Here is a 22,848-nt window from a genome sequence, read left to right as displayed (position 1 = left end):
CCCCCCCCCCCCCCCCCCCCGAGGCGCCACAGCCCCTGCCAAGCCAGTCCCTCCACACGGATTCTCTGTGGACTTTGACTCATCTATGGAGGGACCCCAGGGTAGGGCAGCCCCTTGTCCCTCCCCCCACTCCACTTAGGTCTGGAGCCCCACTGCCAGGCTGGGCCCAGCTTGCCCAGCCAAGGGGCTGCCCAGGCCCCCGGAAAACACTTGGAGCCATTGGGCAGCGATGGCCTATGCCATGGGACTCCCCCCCTGGCGCAGCCTTGCTGCCCCCATTCTTACCCACCCCTCTTCACATTGTCCTGTTCACGGGCTTCCAGGGCTCCACAGACCCCAGGAAGACCACTTTTGACCTTCCTGGCCAAAGCCCCAAGCTTTTGGGGAAAAGCCAGTTCCCACTTGACAGAAGGTGTCTGTTCATTCATCTCACTGGCCAAGAACAATCTCTCCTCTGGGATGTGAGATGGACATTTGTCCCCCCCCACCCCAAATTTTCAAGGCCTCCTTCTCAGTCAGTTGTGTGAGAACGAGGGAGTCGTGGAGCACGTGAGAGAGGAAGGTGTGTGTCCAGCCATGCATGAATGTGCATGGCAGAGACTGTACCAGCAATTGTGTGTCCTGAGGTTATACATATAGCCCTGTGATTACAGTGTCTTGAGATTTTGTGTGTGTGTGTTAGTCATCATCCCTGTGTCAGAGACCCATGTATGTTAGGCAGCCTTGTATATGTATGCTTGTTTGAGGTGGTATGTATGAGTTGAGATTGTGTCATAGGTGCAAACTAACCATCTCGTATGTGTGTTACAGCTTGCATGAGTTAGCTCATGTCTGCAATTGTTTTCAAAAATAGTGTATACATCAGGAGTGATAAGAATGTGTTAAATGTTGTAAAAGTACATGTTTGAGAGAGCTGTCAGATATGCTGAGACTATTGTATGCATGTGTGTGGGCTCTGAAAAAGCAGTTGTGTGCTGGATGTGTGCTTGGGGAAAAGGAAGATAGGTAAGATGGCTGCTCTTGGACCCAAAACCACTAGTCACGGGTGGCCACATCCAACAGGAGACCTTGTCCTTGGCCTGGAGTCCTCCTGCCCTTGGGGGGTTCCTGCCTGAAGTCCTAGAAGTCCACTGAGACAGACCCAGGCAGTGCCCCAAGAAGCCATGCTGGCCCCCACCAGGGCCTACCCAAAAAGCAGGGGCCAGGGAGGGGGCGACTTGCCTGCCCCGAAGCCCCTGCCCCATTGGCCCCAGTTTGCATTCTGCAGGTTTTCCATTTTAGTGAATTTATGCTTTTATTTCAGAGACAGACATGTGTCTTCTCTGTCTGTTTCCAATAGTTAAAGCCATATCAGTTAGACTGCAATACTTTAAAGACAAGACAAAACAATCCATATGTTTAGGGAACCAGAAAAGTCCCCTGGTCTGTCCCTTCTCTGGGGAGAAGGGCCTCAGCAGCTGCAGTCCCCTGGACTTGCCCTTCTCCCCCGCCCCTACCACCTCTGCTGTGCCCCTGTGTCCTGCCCCAGGGGCCCGTGTCTGTGCCTGTGTCTGTGATGGGGAGCCACCTTGCACCCCTGTTGTCTGCTTGTCTATTTGTGTCTGTTATCCTGGGCAGGATGGTCATTCTCAGGGGCCCCAGGGGCCTGAGGCAGAAACAGACAGGGTCCAATCTTGGGGCCCCAGACCTCCCCAACCCTGTGTGTAGGTTCCACCTAGACAGAGGGATGGACCCCACGTGTTTAGAGAGGTCTCCCTCTTGACAAGGGCCCACAGACCTCAGAGGTGGTACCAAGGCACAGAGAATGCGAGATGGGCAGTGGAGACCAAGGCCCAGGGCGCTTCAGATGCACAGGGGAACCTACTCATACATGCAGGACATCCCAGGCAGGCCCAAGGAGCACCAGACCCTCAGAGGGTGTCTCTCACAGTCTTCACAGCCCCTCTGCACGCCCAGAGTGGGCTCAGGGCTTTTCCCAGAGGAGAGTGCCTTCCAAGCTGTCTGGCTTCAGGCTGGTGCACATCCCAGACTCCTCCAGCCTGCTTCTGAGCTGCAGGACTAGCCATCTTTCCAAAGGAGGAGACAGGGGAAGAATTTCTGCTGAGGCATACACTTCCAGGGGATGACTCCTGGGTCCAGAGAAACACAATGACCATCGTTCCTGACACAGACCTCACTGTGGAGAGAGGCTAACATGTGACCAGAGAGGATGTCATGGGCAACACACTTGTGGGGGCACAGAATATTTGTGGGGCACTCTAGTTGGGAATGGATGGTCCCACGAAGTACATGGGGTGAGAGGGATGTGAGGCCCGCTGATGGGAGGACGCAGAGTGTATGTCACACCCAAATGGGGCAGTGTGCATGCGACACACTCAGGAGGCGGGGCAGGGAGGGAGTGACCCCACAATTCACACGCACACACACAGCACACAAGGGAGGCATCCCCTAGCTAGGAGAAAGGAAGGAGTGATCAGCGCCCGTGAGTGAAAACAGAACAAGAGGTCAAGTTGCCAGGGAAGGCCTCCTCCTCAATGTGCCTGGGAGCTGACCGCCAGAGAGCAGAGAACGGGCTTCTCGAGGTCCCCTGTGCCGGGCACTGGTGAGGGCTAGGGTTTCCACACAGGTACATCCTCCAATCCAGGGCCAGAAGATGTCCTTAACTAGGAAGCAGTCTCCTCCAAATGCAAGGTCAAGAGACCTTTCTGGCTGTGAGAGAGGGCGAGAGCCAGAGAGAGAGAAGGGTACAGAATAACTCCAGCTCAGGTCCCTTTCAGATGAGACAGCTGGTGAGCAAAACAGCCTCCCCACAGGCTCCTGGCTAGAGTAAAAGGGGGGCAAAGCAGCAGCCCCACGAGCCCCTGCGCCCAGCTGGCAGGGCTGCCCACCACCACCACGCCACTGCTCCATCCGGCTGGGATGTGGGGGCCAGCACAGGGGCTGGGGGTCAGACTGGCACTGAGGACGTGCCCCCCACAAACAGCCCCTGCTCTCCTCCCCACCCCGGTGTCCCCTATCTTCATGGAAAGAGAGTAAGAGGCACTCCTGCTGGCCCTTGGGGCGGTGGGGGCTGGGGGTCCCAGTGAGGCCTGGGCGAGGACGGCCATCCTACCCATGTGGGGGAGCCCCTTCCCCACCTCTGTGCTGTGTCCTTGTTGCTCTGCTTCCTTTAAATGTGTCAGTGCCTGGGGGGAGGGGAGGGGCACCCCTTCATGCCCCCTGAACCTGACCAAAAGCCATGGCTGTTGCTCCCCCTTTGTATGACGCAGATGCTAAGATGTACCAAACCAATCATGACACAAAGAAAAGACCTTGTACAGTAGCTCTCGGTCTGTCTGTCCTCTTCTGTCCATCGGCACCGCCTGGGTGACTTGCGACACCAGCTGAAGTGAGGGGCCAACCCACAGAGCTGGAGCGGCCCCAGAAAACCTTCCCTTTTACCTTCACTTCTGGCCAGGACCTTGTGGCAATGAATGACCCCCAGAAACCACTGAGGCCAGAGTGAAGGCTCGCTCCAGAGATTCAGGGCCATTCACATCCTGCCCTTCAAAGTCAGCTGGCAACCCCAGGAGCTGGTGGTTCAGCCTGACTGTAAGCCCCACACCCCATCTCTTGCCACCCTTTCTCACAAGTTTCTTGGGTGTGGCATCCTGACACAGAGACAAGTCACATCAGTTCAGTTCAGTTCAGTCGCTCAGTGGTGTACGACTCTTTGCGACCCCATGAACCGCAGCATGCCAGGCCTCCCTGTCCATCACCAACTCCTGGAGCCCACCCAAACCCATGTCCATTGAGTTGGTGATGCCATTCAACCATCTCACCCTCTGTCATCCCCCATCTCCTCCTGCCCTCAATCTTTCCCAGCATCAGGATCTTTTCAAATGAGTCAGCTCTTCGCATCAGGTGGCCAAAGTATTGGAGTTTCAGCTTCAACATTAGTCCTTCCAATGAACACCCAGGACTGACCTCCTTTAGGATGGACTGGTTGGCTCTCCTTGCAGTCCAAGGGACTCTCAAGAGTCTTCTCCAACACCACAGCTCAAAAGCATCAGTTCTTCAGTGCTCAGCCTTCTTATAGTCCAACTAAGTCTGTCACTGGCTGTCTCACCAACATTGATACAGTTTCTACCTCTGCTAGGCTGTGTGCAGGAGGCCGGGGACCCAGAGAAAGGATGTCATTCAGCATTGCTTCTGGACACAGACACATGCCAGGCCTTGTTGAGGGTCAGGACTAGACCACCTTTGGCTACCCTTCCCCCGCATAACCCTTCCTTAAGCTAAGCCTCTTCTCTCTGCTTGGATAGACACTCATTCCTCACACCCTAGTCTCCTAAACTGTATCTCTTCCCTCCTACCCACCCTCTCCGCACCACCCCATCCCACCTAAACTCATCTAAAACCCAGACTTAGCCATGTCACTCTGCTGCCCAACATCCTTCAGTGGTTTACAGGGCAAAATCATCATTGTCAAAATGGCCATGTGTGATATGACCCCCGCTGGCCAGGTCTGACCCCACCTAACTGTGCTTCAAACAACCACCCCCGAGTAGTTCCCACATGTCTCATGCTGTTTCATGTTTGCCTATTCCATCCCCTCTGCCTAAAATGAACAGTACCTGTCCTCTCCCTAGCTTCTCAAGACCCAGTTCCACTGTCACCTCCTGCAGGACGCTGGACAAGCCCCTGATGCTGGGAAAGATTGAAGGCGGGAGAAGAAGGGGACGACAGAGGATGAGATGGTTGGATGGCATCACCAGCTCAATGGACATGAGTTTGAGCAAGCTCCGGGAGTTGGTGATGGACAGGGGAGCCTGGCGTGCTGCAGTCCATGGGGTCACAAAGAGTCAGATGCAACTGAGTGACTGAACTGAATTGAACTGATTGGTTAGGAGTCACAGGATCCAACCACAGTTGCAGGGAAAGGACTGCACAAGGGTACAGACACTGGGAGGGGATTCCTCGGGTCATCTTAGAGTCTGCTCCCACAGAGCCCGAGGCAGCCCCTTCCCCACAGAGGAGCAGGAGTTGAGCAGAGCTTCAGTGGAGCCAAGCCACAAACTTCCGCCCTGGGTGGTGGGGGAAGTGTCTCATAGCAGGGCAGGGGCCAATGGTATGCTCTCTTGGGGCTTCTGCAAGACTGAGGCCATTCTCAGAGCTGGGGTCGAGGTTCCAAAACCCTTTTCTAGCCTGGGAGTTGGAGAAAAGTGGTCCGTGAAGGCTTCTTGCTCCCCTGGGAGCCCACCTGTGTGCTCCACAAGTAGGCCAGCCAGTGTCCCTCCAAGGCCCAGGTCCCTCCTCAGTAAACTAACAGCTCCAGGCGTTCAGATATTTATTCTCTGCCTCCCTCTCCTCTCCTTTACCTCAGATGCACCCCAAAGTGCCCTGGTGGGAAATGCCAGCATCCTCTGATTCTGGGCCTTGAATGTCTTGTCCTAAAGAGTCAGTTAAACAGTACTTACTGTGCTCCCACCACCTGCCAGGCAGCATTAGGTAGTTCTAGGTACCAAGAACATCAACTAACAGCCCTTCCATCCAGAAATCTACTCATTAGTGGAAGAAACGGGCAGATAAACAGACCTATTACCCACCTAAATATTTGCAATGATACAGGCAAACTCCAGGCACTTGAGGAAGGGTCCCTGGAAGAGGCAGCATCTGAAATGAATTTTAAACTAGGAAGAGTCAAGCTGGTAGAGGAGGACACTGCAGGCAAACGAGCTGGCATTGTCTGACATGGGTGGTGGAGTAGGGTAGGAAGAGGTGAGAGATGTCTACAGGAACTTGAGTTCTTGGTGAAAAGCTGAGAGTCTGGGGACATCAACCAAGGTGGGATATCACACAGTGGAGCTTGGGCTCTTCCTGCAGGTGGTGGGGAGCCCTTGCAGGGTCCTTAGAAGAGTGTGACCTGATCAGATTGAGGAAGACCATTAGGGTGGTGAAGAGGATGAACTAGGAGCCTAGGGAGGAATTGGGGCAATATCAAGATCAGAGATGGCAATACCTGACCTCAGGCAGTGGCAAGTGAGTGGGGAGAAGTGGGTAGACCAGAAGGCCATACAGGAGGGAAGACTGGCAGGACATGAGGATTGGCTGTGAGGGGTATGGAGAGGGAGGGTGCAGGCCAATGCCTGTGTCTCCATCTTAAGTATTAATAGTTCCATTCCCCAAGATCTAGAATGGTGCTAGGAGACAGGTGTGGAGGAAGATAATGAGTTTGATTTGGGTTTCTGGGTTTGAGGCACCTGAGAAAGAGTCCAGTAGGGAGTCTGGAGGGCAGAAAAAGCACAAACCATGTGATTGCTGGGCTAGCCCTCCAATGGAGTGATGTCTTGACCGTTTAGTTCACCACAGGCATCAAAGCACAGGACATCAAGAAACCTGGACTGGGAAGAGGATTTAGCTAAATGCATCCTCCTATGCTACTCAGGCTACTCCTATGCCATCTTTAGTAAAGGGCACTCTGCTTGCATGTTTCCCGTCCCCCAGAGTGTGGAAGAGATCCTTTCAGAAAGAAGTGGACAGGTCCTAAACCAAGAGCTGCCAGGAGACAGGGAGTTAATGAAGCCTCCTCCAGCATCCCTTTAATTGGCCGCAAAACTCTGCTTTCAGACCACTCATTTAGTGCCTATAATTAATTGGGGTGTTCTGCCTTATCTGAGAGATGATTTGATACCCCCCAAGGACAATGTTTTCTTAGCTGGGATCCTCCAGCTGGAGCTGTCTCTGCACACTGGCCTCTCCACGGTGCACTGACTGTGACTGCAGGCTCCTGCAGGGCTCTTCCCCATTCCAGGCCAGCACCGAATGGTTCAGACTCAGGGTACAGGCTGAATGGGTGGGGCCAGGGGCTGATATTACCACCTCCTTGGGCCCCAGGGCCAGGCACCCCCTCCATCCTGGGACAGGCCCATGGACTCCAGCTCTTGGCCACATTGACTCACATTAACTCTCATAGTAAGAGGCACTTGGCATGAGCTTGTCTACAAGAGGGTCAAGGCAGTGCATCTTAAAGTACATGGGGCAAGGGATGGAAGCTTCCACTTACTAAGCCCCTGCTAAACGGCATCCACAGGGTTGATTGCTTTAAAGGCATCACCTCTGCTCATCCTTACAGGAATCTCTGAGGTCAGGTTTGTGTTCACTTTCCTCATGAGAACACCAATGCTCAGAAGTAGAGGTTTATAATGGGAATAGGCACAGGCTTTGGTTTTCAGACAATCCTGGCTTTGAATCCTGATTCTTTCTGTCTGGTCTTGGGCAGATGATTCAATTTCTCTGAACCTTGGTTTCTTTATCTTTAAAAAAAAATATTGAGTGCAATAATGCCCAACCTAACTAACACCACCAGGGTCTCTTAAGGAATTAAAGAAAATAATGTCTATAGGTCTACTGGCACAGTACCCGGCATAGAGCAGGTACCTAAAAAGTGACAGCCATTACTACAAAACGCTACTTCTACCAAGGGCAGACTGATGAAGACAAATAAGAAGAGGAGGACAGGAGAGGAGGGAGAAGATATGGAAATGAGAAGGAAAAGAATTAATTTCCATAGTAAATTGAGAAGCCTGGATTTAAAGCCAAATGTATTTCATGTCTTTTCCCTGTAACACAAGACAAGCTGGGAGACAAGGGCCACAAGTGAGAAGGGAGGCAGAAGGGAGTAACTGTCTTTTCCAGGAAGCTCTCTTCAGCTCAAAAGAAACTTAGGAATATGTATTAGTTATCTGTCACTGCATAGCAAATTACCCCAAAACTTAGTGGCTTCAAGCAATGAACATCTCTTGTCTCTCACAGCTGCTAGAATTCTGGAGTGACTGGACTTGGTGGTCCTGGACTGAGATCTCTAGTGAGGCTGGGGCCGCAGTCTCATCTGAAGGCTTGACTGGGGCTAGAGGACTCCCGGCCAAGATGGCCCAGACACATTGCTGGCAAGCTGGTGCTGGCTGCTGGCAGGAGGCTACCTTTTCAGGAGGGCCTCTCCTGAGGGCTTCTTGAATGTCCTCACAATATGGCAGCTGGCCTCCCCTGGAGTGAGTAATCCATGAGAGCAAGGTAGAAGCTGCAACATCTTCCATGACCCAGGTTCAGAAGTCACCCATCATCATTTCTGCAATTTTCTGTTTGTCACATAAACTAGCTCTGATTCAGTGTGGGAGGATACTGCACAGGACATGGGCACCAGGAGGAAAGGGCATTGGAGGTCGGGGGGCATCCTGGAGGCAGACTACTTCATGGATCGTGAAGTAGTCCTACACATTCCTTCATTCATCCATCCACATGGCAAACTCTTCCCAAGGGCCTCCTCATGACCAAATGCTGGGCTAGGCACTGACCCTCCAATCTGAATGACATAGTCATAGGAGCTGAAAATTCAGACATACACACCAACACATGGTAAGTCACCATGAGCAAACATTTGGATTTTTCCCATCAGTTCTGGCCCCAAATCCAGCTTGTAATGGAATGACCTTGAGCAAATTATTTTACCCCTCAGAGCCTCCATATAAAAGGATAATAGTATCGGCACTCCCCAGCAATTGCAACAAGTGTATTAAAATACCTAGCACACAGCAAGTTCTCAATAAATGATGACCAATACTTTCAGTATTATTACTTTAAGTAAACGGAGATTGCACTCCCAAATCTGGACAGTGGCCCCATCTAGGCTTCCCCTGCCCCGCAAGAGAAAATTGGGGCTCTCTGACCCCAAGGCTGCCCCCTGGGTCCTGCCTATCACCTCCTCCCAAAGGCCTAGCTGAGCCCTGCAGTGACTCTCACAGCCTGAGGCTCCTGGCTGCCAGCCCTAATCAGAAGCTCCAGCCGAGACCTCAAATTGACTTGCCATCGTTTAGCTGGGAAGCAAGAGCTCTTCTTGACTCACAGCCAAAATCTATTCTGTGATAGCAAAGTAATCACCTCCGTGGCGGGTGTGCGGAGACTGTGATAGAGATCTCGGACAAAAGTCTCCATCCTGCACCCAGAACCTGAGCTCATTGCAGCTCGTCACTGGTCCCCCTTCTCCTGCCGGTGTGTGGCCCGCTTCGTGTGTCCCCACGAGGTGGAACATGCACCCCCACCCCAGCCCTGGCACACACACATCCACACTTCACATGGTCTAATGTAGTGAGCAGTTGGCAAATTTTGCAGAAAGTGCAATGACCTGGGGTCCTTAAAAAATACCAATGTCTGGCTCAGGCCTCCAGACATTCTGATACAATTGGTAAGGGGTGCCCCCTGGGCACTGGGGTTCTTGTCAGTTCTGGAGGTTCGTATGGGCAGCAGGGTTGGGGAACTGCTAGTCTGGTGCACACAGCAGTAGCTTTACCTAGATGCATGTCCCTCCACATTCATTTAGTACTTGACAGTTGTTTACTGAACATGGACAACGTGCCAGGCACTATTCTAGGAGCTGGAGAGTCCACAGAGGACAAAGTCACCACCTGAGCTCATGGAGCTGACATTCTGATCAGAGAGGCAGATGAGATTCAAAATTATAAGGAACATACATAATATGCTAGATGAGAATAAATGCCTGAAAGGTCACATGTGGCCAGAGCCACCTTTACATGACACCAGGGTCACCCACACACCAGCTGGAGCTGCCCCCGACTGCCGACCAAACCTAGGCTGAGTCTCCCCTTCAGCTGTATATGAACCCAACTCTCACAAAGACCCCCACCTGGTCACACTCTAAGCCCTGACACCAGGCACAGGGTGAGGTTTAGCCCCAGGGGCAGACAAGCCCTAAGTCGTGGTAGTCCCTGACCACCTGCTCAGGCCCCAAATTCTCACATGAACCCAGCACTTCATCTGGAAGATCAAGCCTCTCTAGCCCTACTGCAGATCCCAAACTTAGCCCTACTCTCCGAAACTTCCCCCACAGAGAAACTACTGGGTTTTCTAAGAATTCTTACTACCAGTATCTAGAGGCACAAGAAAACAGATGGACTAAACAGATGGGAAATGCCCCCAAGTGGTAGGGTTGTTGATGCTGGAAGGTCCTTTAGAAAGCATCCCACCTCTCCCCCTCATTTTACAGCCAGGCCCAGAGAAGTCAATAAGTAACTTGCTCAAGGTCACACAGCAAGCCCACAGCAGAACCAGAATGGGAACCCGGGTCTCCTCTTAATTCAGTGCTCTCTCTGCTACCCTCTGTCCTAAGACAGTGTAGGGAGCATTGCCCGTGTGGTAAAACAGCTCCCAGAATTTCCTTTGGGAACCCACTCTTCGCCTATTCTCTATCCCAGGATTGGGTCAAATCCAATCCACCCAGCACCAAGTATTCCCATGGTCCTGTTATCAGTTGTGGGCAAGACTCAGGAGCCAGGGGAGGCAAAGCAGAGACCCAGCAGCTGCTCTGGAACCTTGAGCTATGGGGCAGGAATGGCTGCTGCCATATTGTTATTTCGTGTGGATTGAGGACTAAGCCAGCCTGGGATGGAGAGCCCATTTGGGAAATGAAGAGAAATGGAGTTGCAGGGACATCCTCTGACCCCAACCAAGCCATACTGAGAGGAATTCTCACCTGTGGTTCTTTTTTAGCTTCATGAGTCAATAAATCTGCCTTGTGCTTAAAGCCAGTTTGGAGTGGGTTTCTGTTACCTGAAGATCTGACCACTGCAGACAGGAATCCCTTTTCAGCTCTCTCAGAAATTCTCTCACCTGCGTCAAATCACCTACTCTCTGACCCCACCCCACCACTTTTGCTCTTGGTCTCCCCAACTCTTAGAGTTTCACAGGGTTTGGCCCCTAAATTCACACAGTACTATTGCCCTTCTTCCACATTGTGTTGGGCAGAACAGGGTTCCCCTGCAAAAATGTGCACGTCCTAATCTTTGGAACCTGTGAATATGTTGTTACTACACACAGCAAAGAGGAATTAATCCTGCAGATGAATTTAAGGTTGCTAAACATCTGACCTGAAAATGGGAGATAATCCTAGAAACTCCAGGAACTGGTGATGGACAGGAAGACCTGGCATGCTGCAGTCCATGGCGTCGCAAAGAGTCGGACATGACTGAGCGACTGAACTGAACTGAACTGAATACAGTTGGGCTCAGTGTAATCACCAGGGTCCTTAAAGAAGAGGAAGCCAGAAGGGAGAACCAGAGAAAGGCAACATGAAAAAGACTCAAGCCAACATTCCAGACCTTGAAAGTGCCCACAAGCCAAGGAAAGTGGAAAAGGGCCCATAAGCTGGAAAAAGCAAGGAAATGGATTCTCCCCTAGAACCTCCAATAGGAACCTAGCCCTTTCCACCGTTTGAGGCTGGTCCAGTGAGATTGACTCCCATTGGATCTCTGATCTCCAGAACTGTAGAAGAATGAATGTGCTGTTTAAACCACTGAATTTGGGATGATTTGCCATAATAGTGATGCTGTTGTTGTTCAATTGCTCAGTTGTGGCTGACTCTGCAACCTCATTGACTGCAGCATGCCAGGCTTCCCTGTCCTTCACCATTTCCCAGAGCTTGCTCAAACTCATGTCCATCCAGTCAGTGATGCCATCTAACCATCTCATCCTCTGTCATCCCCTTCCCCTCCTGCCTTCAATCTTTCCCAGCATCAGGGTCTTTTCCAACAAGTCAGTTCTTTGCATCAGGTGGCCAAAGTATTGGAGCTTCAGCTTCAGCATCAGTCCTTCACATGAATATTTAGGATTGATTTCCTTTAGGATTGACTGGTTTGATTGCCCTGCAGTCCAAGGGACTCTCAAGAGTCTTCTCGAACAGCACAGTTCAAAAGCATCAATTCTTTGGTACTCAGCCTTCTTTATGGTCCAATTTTCAGATCCATACATGACTACTGAGTAATATACACATTAAAGGACCCTGATGTTACATTAGAGAGATTGGTCAACATCTCATTTCTTTCTGCAGTTCTGGTTGAGCATTTACCATATGCCTAAGCTGGATACTGGGAACACCAACCAGACACCTGACCCTGGCCTTCTGGGCTCCCACAGCCAGCTCGGAGCAGAGGACAGGATCTGTAGTCAATTTGAATGGACAGTGCTAAGTACCATGATGCAGAAGCATATGGGATGCTATGAGAGCCCACAGGAGAGGCACCTAAACCTACCAAAGGCAGGGAGAAGGGACATATTCAGGGAACATTTCCTGGAGGAGTCAAAAGCTGAGATCACAACCAAAAGCAGGGAAAGTTGTTCTTGGAAGATGGAACAGCAGAAACGAAGACTCGGAGTGTCAAGAAACACGGCACATTGTGGGACGTGGAGCATGCAGAGGTTGGGAAGGGGTATGGAAGCAGAGGCTCCAGCAGGGGCTGGGCCATGTAGAGTGCAGAATGCCAGGATGAATATAGACATCATCCACAGGCATGGGGCATGCATGCATGTGTAGTCAGTACCTGGTTCCTGCATTGCAGGCAGATTCTTTACCAACTGAGCCACAAGGGAAGCCCATAGTCACTCACTCGTGTCTGACTCTTTGTGACACTTTGGACTGTAGCCCACCAGTCTTCTCAGTCTGTGGGATTCTCCAGGGAAGAATATTGGCATGGGTTGCCATATCCTCCTCCAGGGGATCTTCCCAACCCCATGGATTGAACCCATGTCTCCTTGTCTCCTGCATTACAGGCGGGTTCTTTACCTGTTGAGCCATCAGGGAAGCTCACAGGTGTGGGGAGCCATGGAGAATTTTAAGCAGGAGAGAGATATGAACAGGGAGCAAGGAGGGTCAAGCAGAGGTTCAGAGACCCACATGGAGATTCCAGGAAAGAAGGAAGGGTAGATGAACTAGGGCACACCCATGGAGAAGGGCGCAGAGAAGAAGACACTGAAGAGCAAATGAAGAATGGAACAGGCTAGGTGTGGCCTGCCCATGGTGCATCCAGGAAGGGAGGGAGTTGGGAATAACTGCATTTCCTGGTCTGCTCTAGTGGGAGCCCTTCTACAAGGTGTGGCACCACAGAGGCGGAGCAGACTTAACCTGGAAGCAGCCCCAGGAGACGTCCAGGAGGCAACTGTTCAGCAGTGAGTCTGAGCCCCGGGGGAGGAATGTGAGTTAGCACAGATGAGCTTCGAGGCTCTGGAAGCCGATGGCCCAACGGAGTGTTGGGAAGGGAGAAGAGGAGAGGCCAGACAATTCAGTCACTTAACAGATTTCTCCACAACTGGGAGCAGGAAGACACTTCAAGACTACGAAGAGAATTGTCAGGATACTCAGAGACAGACAAGGCAAGGACTGAGGGTCCGCTAGACCCCACAGCTCCCACGGCAGCCAAGGAGACTCCAGGATGGCAGTGCATCTTGGAGAGGCCTAGGGATGGCTCTGGGGTCAATCCACCTCCATGACTGCATCCGAGGATGCTTAGGACACCAACCCTACTGCCAAGGAAGTCCTGGTACCATGGTGACAGGTTTAGAGCCTGGAGAACCCCAGTCTCAGCCGTGCCCTCGTATAATGAGAAGGGGTTCCCTGGTCTGGACAGAGGCAGACAACCTCCCGCAACTTCCACAATTGCTTTCTTCCCCCCTCTGCCAAGCTCACCATCCTAGGGAGCATTTAATAACTGGCTGCCAGGTCTCCTGGGGACAGACTAATGAAGCCGCCTTCCGCCTCCTGCAGCCCTTGGGGCTCTGAGCCCTGCCCCTCCCCGCCTACTCCCACCGCTCCTGTCAAACCTCCCACTCTCCCCTTTGAAGCGCTCAGGCCTGGGGGCCTCCGTCTGGGCCCTAAATTGCCAGGCTTTAGATGACAAAGGGAGCTCCAGGCTCCAGGAGAGGCCACAAAAGGAGGCACCTGTCTGGGGCAGGGGATCCTGGGGCCAGAACGTCCCTTCCTAGGTCTTACATCTGAGTGTTCTCAGAACGTCTGCTGAGTGGCTGCAGGAAACAGCCAGCAGACCCACCCGCCTCTCTTCTAAGGGCATCAGGCTGCACATGGGTCTCCATCCCCCAGCATCAAAGGGGTCCTGGTTTGGAAGAACCAGGGTTTGTATATTAAACGAATGTCTCTGCCTCACAATGTGTGACCTTGGGAGCCTAACTTCTTGGAGCCTTGGATCTCTCCTACTTAAAACAGGGACGATGATACCCCCTCACGCAGAACGGATAAAAGGAGGTCATGTATGTAAAGCACTTGACACAAGGCCTGGGGCACAGAATGTTCGCAATAAATTATACGCCAGAATGTTTCAAATTGCACTCCCTGGCAAGGTGAGGTGTCCAATCAGGATGTGGCTGTTGCCCTGGAAACACAGGTTTCTCTGTACAAAGGGTGAGTGGATGCTGCCGGACTGGCCTCCCCTCTCTGGCTTCCCCTAGGCCGGTTTCTGTCCCTCCAGGGGTTGGTACTAATTTGGAAAAGCCTTTTCCTCCTCTTGCTTAATCACCTCGAACCCCTGGAGTGATTTGTCAGATGGATTCCAGGGTTGGGCCCACGGATCACAGAAGCTCAGATCTTTCCATTAAACCTCCTTCGTGCATGAGTGCATAGTCGCTTCAATCGTGTTCTACTCTTTGCGACCCTTTGCACCGACCCCTCCAGGCTTCTCCGTCCATAGGATTCTTCCAGCAAGAATACTGGAGTGGGTTACCGTGCCCTCCTCCAGAAGATCTTCCCAACCCAGGGATTGAACCCGCATCTTTTATGTCTCCTGCATTGGCAGGCAGGTTCTTTACCACTGCACCACCTGGGAAGTCCCTTTAAACCTACTTACTCCAAACTATAATCCACAAAGTGTGGGGAGGAAACAGGATGCCACCTCCCCACCCACGGGGCTGCCTGTGACCAGGCCAGTCACTAGCAAGGGCTATGGTACTCCCAGGTGTGCTGCTGTCTGGGGCCCTGATTACCTTCCCTAAAGGACTGCATGAGGGCTTTCCTGACCCCCTGATTTCCCTCAGCCTGGGTCTAAGGAGACCCATGGACAGGTCTGTCTCCACAAACCACTTCTCTGGGCTCCTCTGGGGTCCTGTGACGAATACCCACTTAGTCTGCTTACATGTCATCTCCTCTTCTTCTAGATGCGGGACCCCAGTATTACCTTGCAGAACCACTTCTCCCACACTCTCAGCTCCTGTAGCACAGGATGCCAAGGCTTTAGGTGTGGTCATGTGGCCCAGGTCTGATCTGTGAGAGGGTCACACCTTCTAGCCATTTGATTGGTTCAGGAGTAGCCATGTGACCAGGTCTGACCTGTGAGAAGGCCACATTCTTTTAGCCAATTGATTGGTTCAGGGATGGTCACATGACCCAGGTGTGACCAATGAGAGGGCCCCAGGCTCCTAGGTGCAGTGATTGATTTGGCAATGGCCTGTGACCCAAGTCTGACCAGTGAGAGAGCCCTACCTGTGACTTTACCTGAAACCACCAGGAAAGAGACTCCATCTCTCCTGTACAGTGGCTGAGTTGGCCCAGTAAGAGCTTTGAGCTTCCCACAGTCATTTTACTCCTTATGTGGAAAACTCATCTGTGAGGGCAGCTTATACAGAGGAGCTCAAAGCTAAGCTATGGTGAAAGACACTGATTTGAGCTCTTGAGCACCAGGTGATCTCCCCTCCTTCAAAAAGCAAAGTTGCCCACATCCCACAGCAACCAAACTTATAAACTCTGAGTTGCCATGTGACTGAATCTAGGGAGTGATAGCACTCCCAAGTGCTGAAGTGAGCATTGACCATCAGGCTCAGGGTCAGACAGAATTGGTTATGGGCCCCGGCTCTGCATCCCTGCATGCTTAACCTCAGGCAGGCTACATCTTTTGTATGAGATGCACTTACATTCTTTTTGAAATGGAGTTAACACCTGAAGGCAAGCTAGAAGACCCCATACTATTTCCTTGGTTAGAGTGTACTACTTCCACTTCTCCATCTTGTGAACTCCTACTTAACCTTCAAAACCCCACTCATCGTAACCTCCAAGCAGTCTTATTATTCCTCCCAACCCTGCCCCTACGGAGATATTACATATTGAGAGCTTACTATATGCCAGGCATTGTACTATTGCATTAAGGTACACAATAACCCTAAAAGATGGGAACTAAAATATCCCTATTTTGCAAATAAGGCATCAGAAACTCAAAGAATTTAATTAACTTACCCAGGATCATACCTTCCTCTCTGGTGGTATCATGGTCCATTTTGTTTCATGTTATTCTCCCCTCCCCACCCCTAACAAGATTCTGAACTCCTTGACCTTGTGCAGCCCTGCATTCTTATCCACTCACCAGAGAGCCTTTACTATCAGTCGGAAGCATTCACACACAGGCTGACCACCAAGAAAGACTCATAAATATTCCTTCCTATTTATCTAGCCATCTTTCTCCTCACCTGCGTTGCCCTGACATTCACCAAGTGTCCCCAGGACAGATGAGGAGGGTGCCCTCTAATGTTGATGCCGAAAGCTCAGCTTCTCCGTACATCAATGCTGAATAAAATCTCAGAGACAGAGTTTGGGTGTAGAAAAGGAGAGCTTTATTTTTGCCAGGCAAAGGGGGCCACAGCAGGCTAACACCCTCAAAACCATGTGCCCCAACTTGTGGAAGACAGTGAGAAGTTTTATAGTAATTGTTCAAAGAGGGTGTGATCAGCTTGTGGACATTCCTCTGATGGGTTGGTGGTGAGGTAAGTGGGAGTCTGCATCATAACCTTCAGGTCCAGCTGGTCAGAGGTCTACATGCGTGTGGGCAGCATATGACTAATCGTTAACGTTCCCACCTGGAGGGGGTTTGAATATCTGCAGAACGGCTCAGAGATACGGTCGTGTGTACCTGTTGATGGGGAAACAGAACCTTGCCCCAAGGCTTCTGTTGACTGCTTGTTTCTCCCTGGTCTCGCATCCCCTCCCTTCCCTAATTAACAACTGCTTGAGTCCGCTGATCAGAACTCAGGGAAGGTCATGGAGGCTAAATGAAAGCTGCTTCCTATAATCAAAGAAATGGGGGACACAGAAAGGCCTTGTGCTCTGGAGCCCAAGGGGGCACAAGGGGGCACCAACAAGGTCCTTGCACAGTATCAATGCCTCAGGGACCCAGTGGGTCTGTAAAGAAGAAAGTGGGTGGCAAGGAGACTTCAGTTAAAGGAGAACTGACTTCTCTGGGTGGCCAGTGACTCTCTACAGATTTGGAAATATCTGCCAGATACATCATTAATAGCTCAGTTAGTAAATCATCTGCCTGCAATGCAGGATTCCTGGGTCAGGAAGATCCCCTGGAGAAGGAAATGGCAACCCACTCCAGTATTCTTGTCTGGAGAATCCCATGGGCAGAGGAGCCTGGTGGGCTACAGCCCATGGGGTCGCAAGAGTCAGCCACGACTTAGAAGCTAAAACCACCACCATTATAAATCAAACTCAAAGGAATATCTATTCTTATTGTTTGTTTTCCTTAACCAAAACTGGGAGGATACACAAGAATCTAATACAAGGGTTTATTTGTGGTGAGGGGTTGAGAACAGACTGGATGGCAACAAGTGTGGGAGTTCAGATTTTCTTTTTATTCTGTTTTGTACTGTTTTGATTTACAACTCTAAGAATGTATTATCTATTTAAAATAAAACAAATAAAAAATGTTAAATAACAGAAGAAGAAAGCCCCACTTATCTCCAGCTGACTGTTTCCATGCAAAGATGTGGGTCCTGCATTGCCAGAGTTTGCAGTCCAGAAGAAAACAGAATACAGGATTTTAATGTGAACTAGCCCCATTTTTAAATGTCAGGAATGACGTTTTCACATTTGAAAATCACTGAATTTGGGGTTCATCTTGCAACTGATGGCATGTCAGGGTTTGTGAGCTTTTCTTCCTTAATGGTACATAAAATGGAGACACACCTTCAATCAGTCTCACAGGAGGTATGATGAAATAATACAGTAATGGTAATGTAAATAAAGGACTTCCCTTGTAGCTCAGTCGGTAAAGAATCTCCTGCAATGCAGGAGACCTAGGTTCAATTCCTGGGTTGGGAAGATTCCCTGGAGGAAGAAACAACAACCCACTCCAGTATTCTTGCCTGGAGAATCCCATGGACAGAGGAGCCTGGCAGGCTACAGTCCATGGGGTCACAAGAGTCGGACACGACTGAGCAACTAAACCACCACCAATGTAAATAAATGCTTGAAAACACTGCCCAGGCAAAGAGAGCACACCCAAGGGTCAGATAGGCTGGGGGCTTCTGGGTCCGACTCCCTTCAACTATGAGCTCTGAGCTGCCTTGTCCCATAAACACGACATGGCCAGGCCCTCAGCCACCCCCAGCCTCTCACTGGAAAGGGGCCATCAGCTGCCCCTGCCCTGCCCCCCCACCCCCCTGGCTTAGCACTGGGGCCAGGAAAAGCAGAGGCTGAAAAATGTGTACTGAGTGGATGCAAAACTGCAGAAGGAATGATTTAAGGACAAACTGGAGTGGGAGGTGGCCTCTCAATCCACCTGCATTTAGCCTCCATCCCAGGACCCAGCCTGACGTTCCCCAGAGTCAGGTCCAGTGGGCCAGGAAGCCACAGAGATGCTTCCTGTGTAGACATATGAGACACACCCTTCTGCTGCTGCTGCTGCTGCTGCTGCTAAGTCGCTTCAGTCATGTCTGACTCTGTGCAACCCCATAGACGGCAGGCCATCAGGCTCCCCCATCCCTGGGATTTTCCAGGCAAGAACACTGGAGTGGGTTGCCATTTCCTTCTCCAATGCATGAAAGTGAAAAGTGAAAGTGAAGTCGCTCAGTAGTGTCTGACTCTTAGCGACCCGATGGACTGCAGCCTGCCAGGCTCCTCCGTCCATGGGACTTTCCAGGCAAGAGTACTGGAGTGGGGTGCCATCGCCTTCTCTGAACACACCCTTCACATACGCCCAAATAGACAAGACCAGTCTGATGCCCTTCTCCTCTAGGTAGAATGAAAGAGGTCTTCCCAGATGTAGAGGGCATGGATACTTGTCTTTGGGTTGTTTGCTTTTGTTTTTTAACTAGCATCTCCCTTTTGTTTTGCTCAGAGTTTCTCAGTTTTCCTTTGGGAACCTCTTCTTCCCAACTTCCCATCAAGAGGGGCTAATCTCATCCCCGACCCCCCGACCCCCACCAGCTCTAAGGATGGGCACATGACCCAGGCCTGGCCAATGAGTGTCAGCTCTGAGATTTACCCTAGACTACTCATCCCTGGGTGGGATGAGGGGTGAGGGCTGGCTCCCTCTGTTGCTGAGCCGACAGGACGTGGGCTTGGAGCTGTTGGTGGCCATCTTCTGGTCCACAAGGCCAGACTGCCTCAGACTCCAGCTGATGCAGAGGAGATCGAGACTTAAGAGATGGAGAGACAGGTGTGTGAACGTGGCAAGAGACTGAGACCCATCCTGATGACATCTTTTGAGCTCCTAGACCAATCCATTCCTGAAGTCCATGCCATCTTCTTAATTATGTAAACAGTACATTTCTTGTATTACTTAAATTATTATTTTTTTTTTTAAAGCACGGATGAAGTTTTTAATGTAATATTTTGTGATGATGCTGAAACGATTTTTTTTTTCTTTTAAAGATGCTCCTTGGAAGAAAAGCTATAACAAATCTAGACAGTTTATTAAAAAGCAGAGACATTACTTTGCTGACAAAGGTGCATATAGTCAAAGCTATGGTTTTTCCAGTGGTCACATATGAATGTGAGCGTGGGCCCATAAGGAAGGCTCAATGCCGAAGAACTGATGCTTTTGAACTGTGGTGTTGGAGAAGACCCTTGAGAGTCCCTTGGACTGCAAGGAGAGCCATCCAACCATCTCATCCTCTGTTGAACCCTTCTCTTCCCACCTTCAATCTTTCCCAGTTTCAGGATCTTTTCTAATGAGTCAGCTCTTTACATCAGGTGCCCAAAGATTGGAGCTTCAGCATCAGTCCCTCCAATGCATATTCAGAACTGATCTCCTTTAGGATGGACTGGTTGGCTCTACTTAAATTATTTTGAGTTGAAGTTCTATCATTTGTTCAGTTCAGTTCAGTTCAGTTGCTCAGTCATGCCCGACTCTTTGTAACCCATGAATCGCAGCACGCCAGGCCTCCCTGTCCATCACCAACTCCCAGAGTTCACTTAAACTCATGTCCATTGAGTCGGTGATGCCTCCAGCCATCTCATCTTCTGTCTCACCCTTTCTCCTCCTGCCCCCAATCCCTCCCAGGATCAGGGTCTTTTCCAATGAGTCAACTCTTCATGAGGTGGCCAAAGCATTGGAGGTTCAGGTTTAGCATCAGTCCTTCCAATGAACACTCTGGACAGAGCTCCTTTAGAATGGACTGGTTGGATCTCCTTGCAGTCTAAGGGACACTCAAGAGTCTTCTCCAACACCACAGTTCAAAAGCATCAACTCTTCGGTGCTTAGCTTTCTTCACAGTCCAACTCTCACACACATACATGACCACAGGAAAACCCATAGCCTTGACTAGATGGACCTTTGTTGACAAAGTAACATCTCTGCTTTTGAATATGCTATCTAGGTTGGTCATAACTTTCCTTCCAAGGAGTAAGTGTCTTTTAATTTCATGGCTGCAGTCATCATCTGCAGTGATTTTGGAGCCCCCCAAAATAAAGTCTGACACTGTTTCCACTGTTTCCCCATCTATTTCCCATGAAGCGATGGGACCAGATTCCATGATCTTAGTTTTCTGAATGTTGAATTTTAAGCCAACTTTTTTACTCTCCTCTTTCACTTTCATCCAGAGGCTTTTTAGTTCCTCTTCACTTTCTGCCATAAGGGTGGTGTCATCTGCATATCTGAGGTTATTGATATTTCTCCCAGCAATCTTGATTCCAGCTTGTGCTTCTTCTAGCCCAGCGTTTCTCATGATTTACTCTGCATATAAGTGAAACAAGCAGGGTGACAATATACAGCCTTGATGAACTCCTTTTCCTATTTGGAACCAATCTGTTGTTCCATGTCCAGTTCTACTTGTTGCTTCCTAACCTGCATACAGATTTCTCAAGAGGCAGGTCAGGTAGTCTGGTATTCCCATCTCTTTCAGAATTTTCCACAGTTTATTGTGATCCACACAGTCAAAGGCTTTGGCATAGTCAATAAAGCAGAAATAGATGTTTTTCTGGAACTCTCTTGCTCTTTTGATGATCCAGCAGATGTTGGCAATTTGATCTCTGGTTCCTCTGCCTTTTCTAAAACCAGCTTGAACATCAGGAAGTTCACGGCTCACGTATTGCTGAAGCCTGGCTTGGAGAATTTTGAGCATTACTTTACTAACATGTGAGATGAGTGCAATTGTGCATTGACTGGTTCTATGAAGACCTACAAGACCTTTTAGAACTAACACCCAAAAAAGATGTTCTTTTCATTATAGGGGACTGGAATGCAAAAGTAGGAAGTCAAGAAACAACTGGAGTAACAGGCAAATTTGGCCTTGGAGTACGGAATGAAACAGGGCAAAGGCTAATAGAGTTTTGCCAAGAGAATGCACTGGTCATAGCAAACACCCTCTTCCAACAACACAAGAGAAGACTCTACACATGGACATCACCAGATGGTCAACACCAAAATCAGATAGATTATATTCTTTGCAGCCAAAGATGGAGAAGCTCTATACAGTCAGCAAAAACAAGGCTGGGAGCTGACTGTGGCTCAGATCATGAACTTCTTATTGCCAAATTCCGACTTAAATCGAAGAAAGTAGGGAAAACCACTAGACCATTCAGGTATGACCTAAATCAAATCCCTTATGATTATACAGTGGAAGTGTGAAATAGATTTAAGGGACTAGATCTGATAGAGTGCCTGATGAACTATGGACTAAGGTTTGTGACATTGTACAGGAGACAGGGATAAAGACCATCCCCATGGAAAAGAAATGCAAAAAAGCAAAATGGCTGTCTGGGGAGGCCTTACAAATAGCTGTGAAAAGAAGAGAAGCAAAAAGCAAAGGAGAAAAGGAAAGATATAAGCATCTGAATGCAGAGTTCCAAAGAATAGCAAGGAGAGATAAGAAAGCCTTCCTCAGCGATCAATGCAAAGAAACAGAGGAAAACAACAGAATGAGAAAGACTAGAGATCTCTTCATTAAAATTAGAGATACCAAGGGGACATTTCATGCAGAGATGGGCTCAATAAAGGACAGAAATGGTCTGGACCTAACAGAAGCAGAAGATATTAAGAAGAGGTGGCAAGAATACACAGAAGAACTGTACAAAGAAGGGCTTCACGACCCAGATAATCACAATGGTGTGATCACTCACCTAGAGCCAGACATCCTGGAATGTGAAGCCAAGTGGGCCTTAAAAAGCATCACTACGAACAAAGCTAGTGGAGGTGATGGAATTCCAGTTGAGCTTTTTCAAATCCTGAAAGATGATGCTGTGAAAGTGCTGCCAAATTTGGAGAACTCAACAGTGGCCACAAGATTGGAAAAGGTCAGTTTTCATTCCAATCCCAAAGAAAACCAATGCCAAATAATGCTCTATCACTTGTAAATATCCTCAAGTAACTACCTATCGAGTATACAATAGTTTATGGAGTCCTTATTGATTAGCCAAACACCAGCTAAAAACGTTTTCATCTTTCTTTTACAAATAAGTACATTCCTTGCATGGATACTGTGATATACCACTCAGGTACCCTTTCAAGAATAATGAACTTTTTATCCCAACTGCAGAAAATTGCCTCTATCAGACAGTCCTCAGCTATCAGCTCCTTCCGGGATTGCCTCACAAGAAGAGGGCCTTCTTACCTAAGGTGACTTCCTGTTCACAGGACTTCACACATCCTGTGACTGATCAAAATGGGGATATAAAGGCCAGGCCCATTTGCCCCAACTCAGGACACCTCTTAACGTACTAAGGATATGCCACCTACAGAACTCACCCCAGGGTCAGCTGAGGCTTCAACTGGCAGAGCAGGGCAATGCAACTTCCCTCTCTGC

General features: G+C 49.8%; 1 protein-coding gene across 1 annotated transcript in view; it reads left to right on the top strand.

Moving 5' to 3' along the window:
• Window positions 1–4,703, top strand: part of CPLX2 (complexin 2) — a 6,684-nt gene extending 1,981 nt beyond the window's left edge. The window contains exon 4 of the mRNA XM_010862106.1: window positions 4,632–4,703. Within this exon, the coding sequence (XP_010860408.1) occupies window positions 4,632–4,703 (72 nt within the window). The remainder of the gene's footprint in view (window positions 1–4,631) is intronic.
• The last annotated feature ends 18,145 nt before the right edge of the window (window positions 4,704–22,848 follow it).

Source organism: Bison bison, unplaced genomic scaffold (genome assembly GCF_000754665.1).
Source record: "Bison bison bison isolate TAMUID 2011002044 unplaced genomic scaffold, Bison_UMD1.0 scf7180017864476, whole genome shotgun sequence".
Taxonomy (NCBI): Eukaryota; Metazoa; Chordata; class Mammalia; order Artiodactyla; family Bovidae; genus Bison; species Bison bison.
The sequence above is the reverse complement of the archived record's forward strand: the minus strand, read 5'-3'. Positions and strand labels throughout refer to the sequence as shown.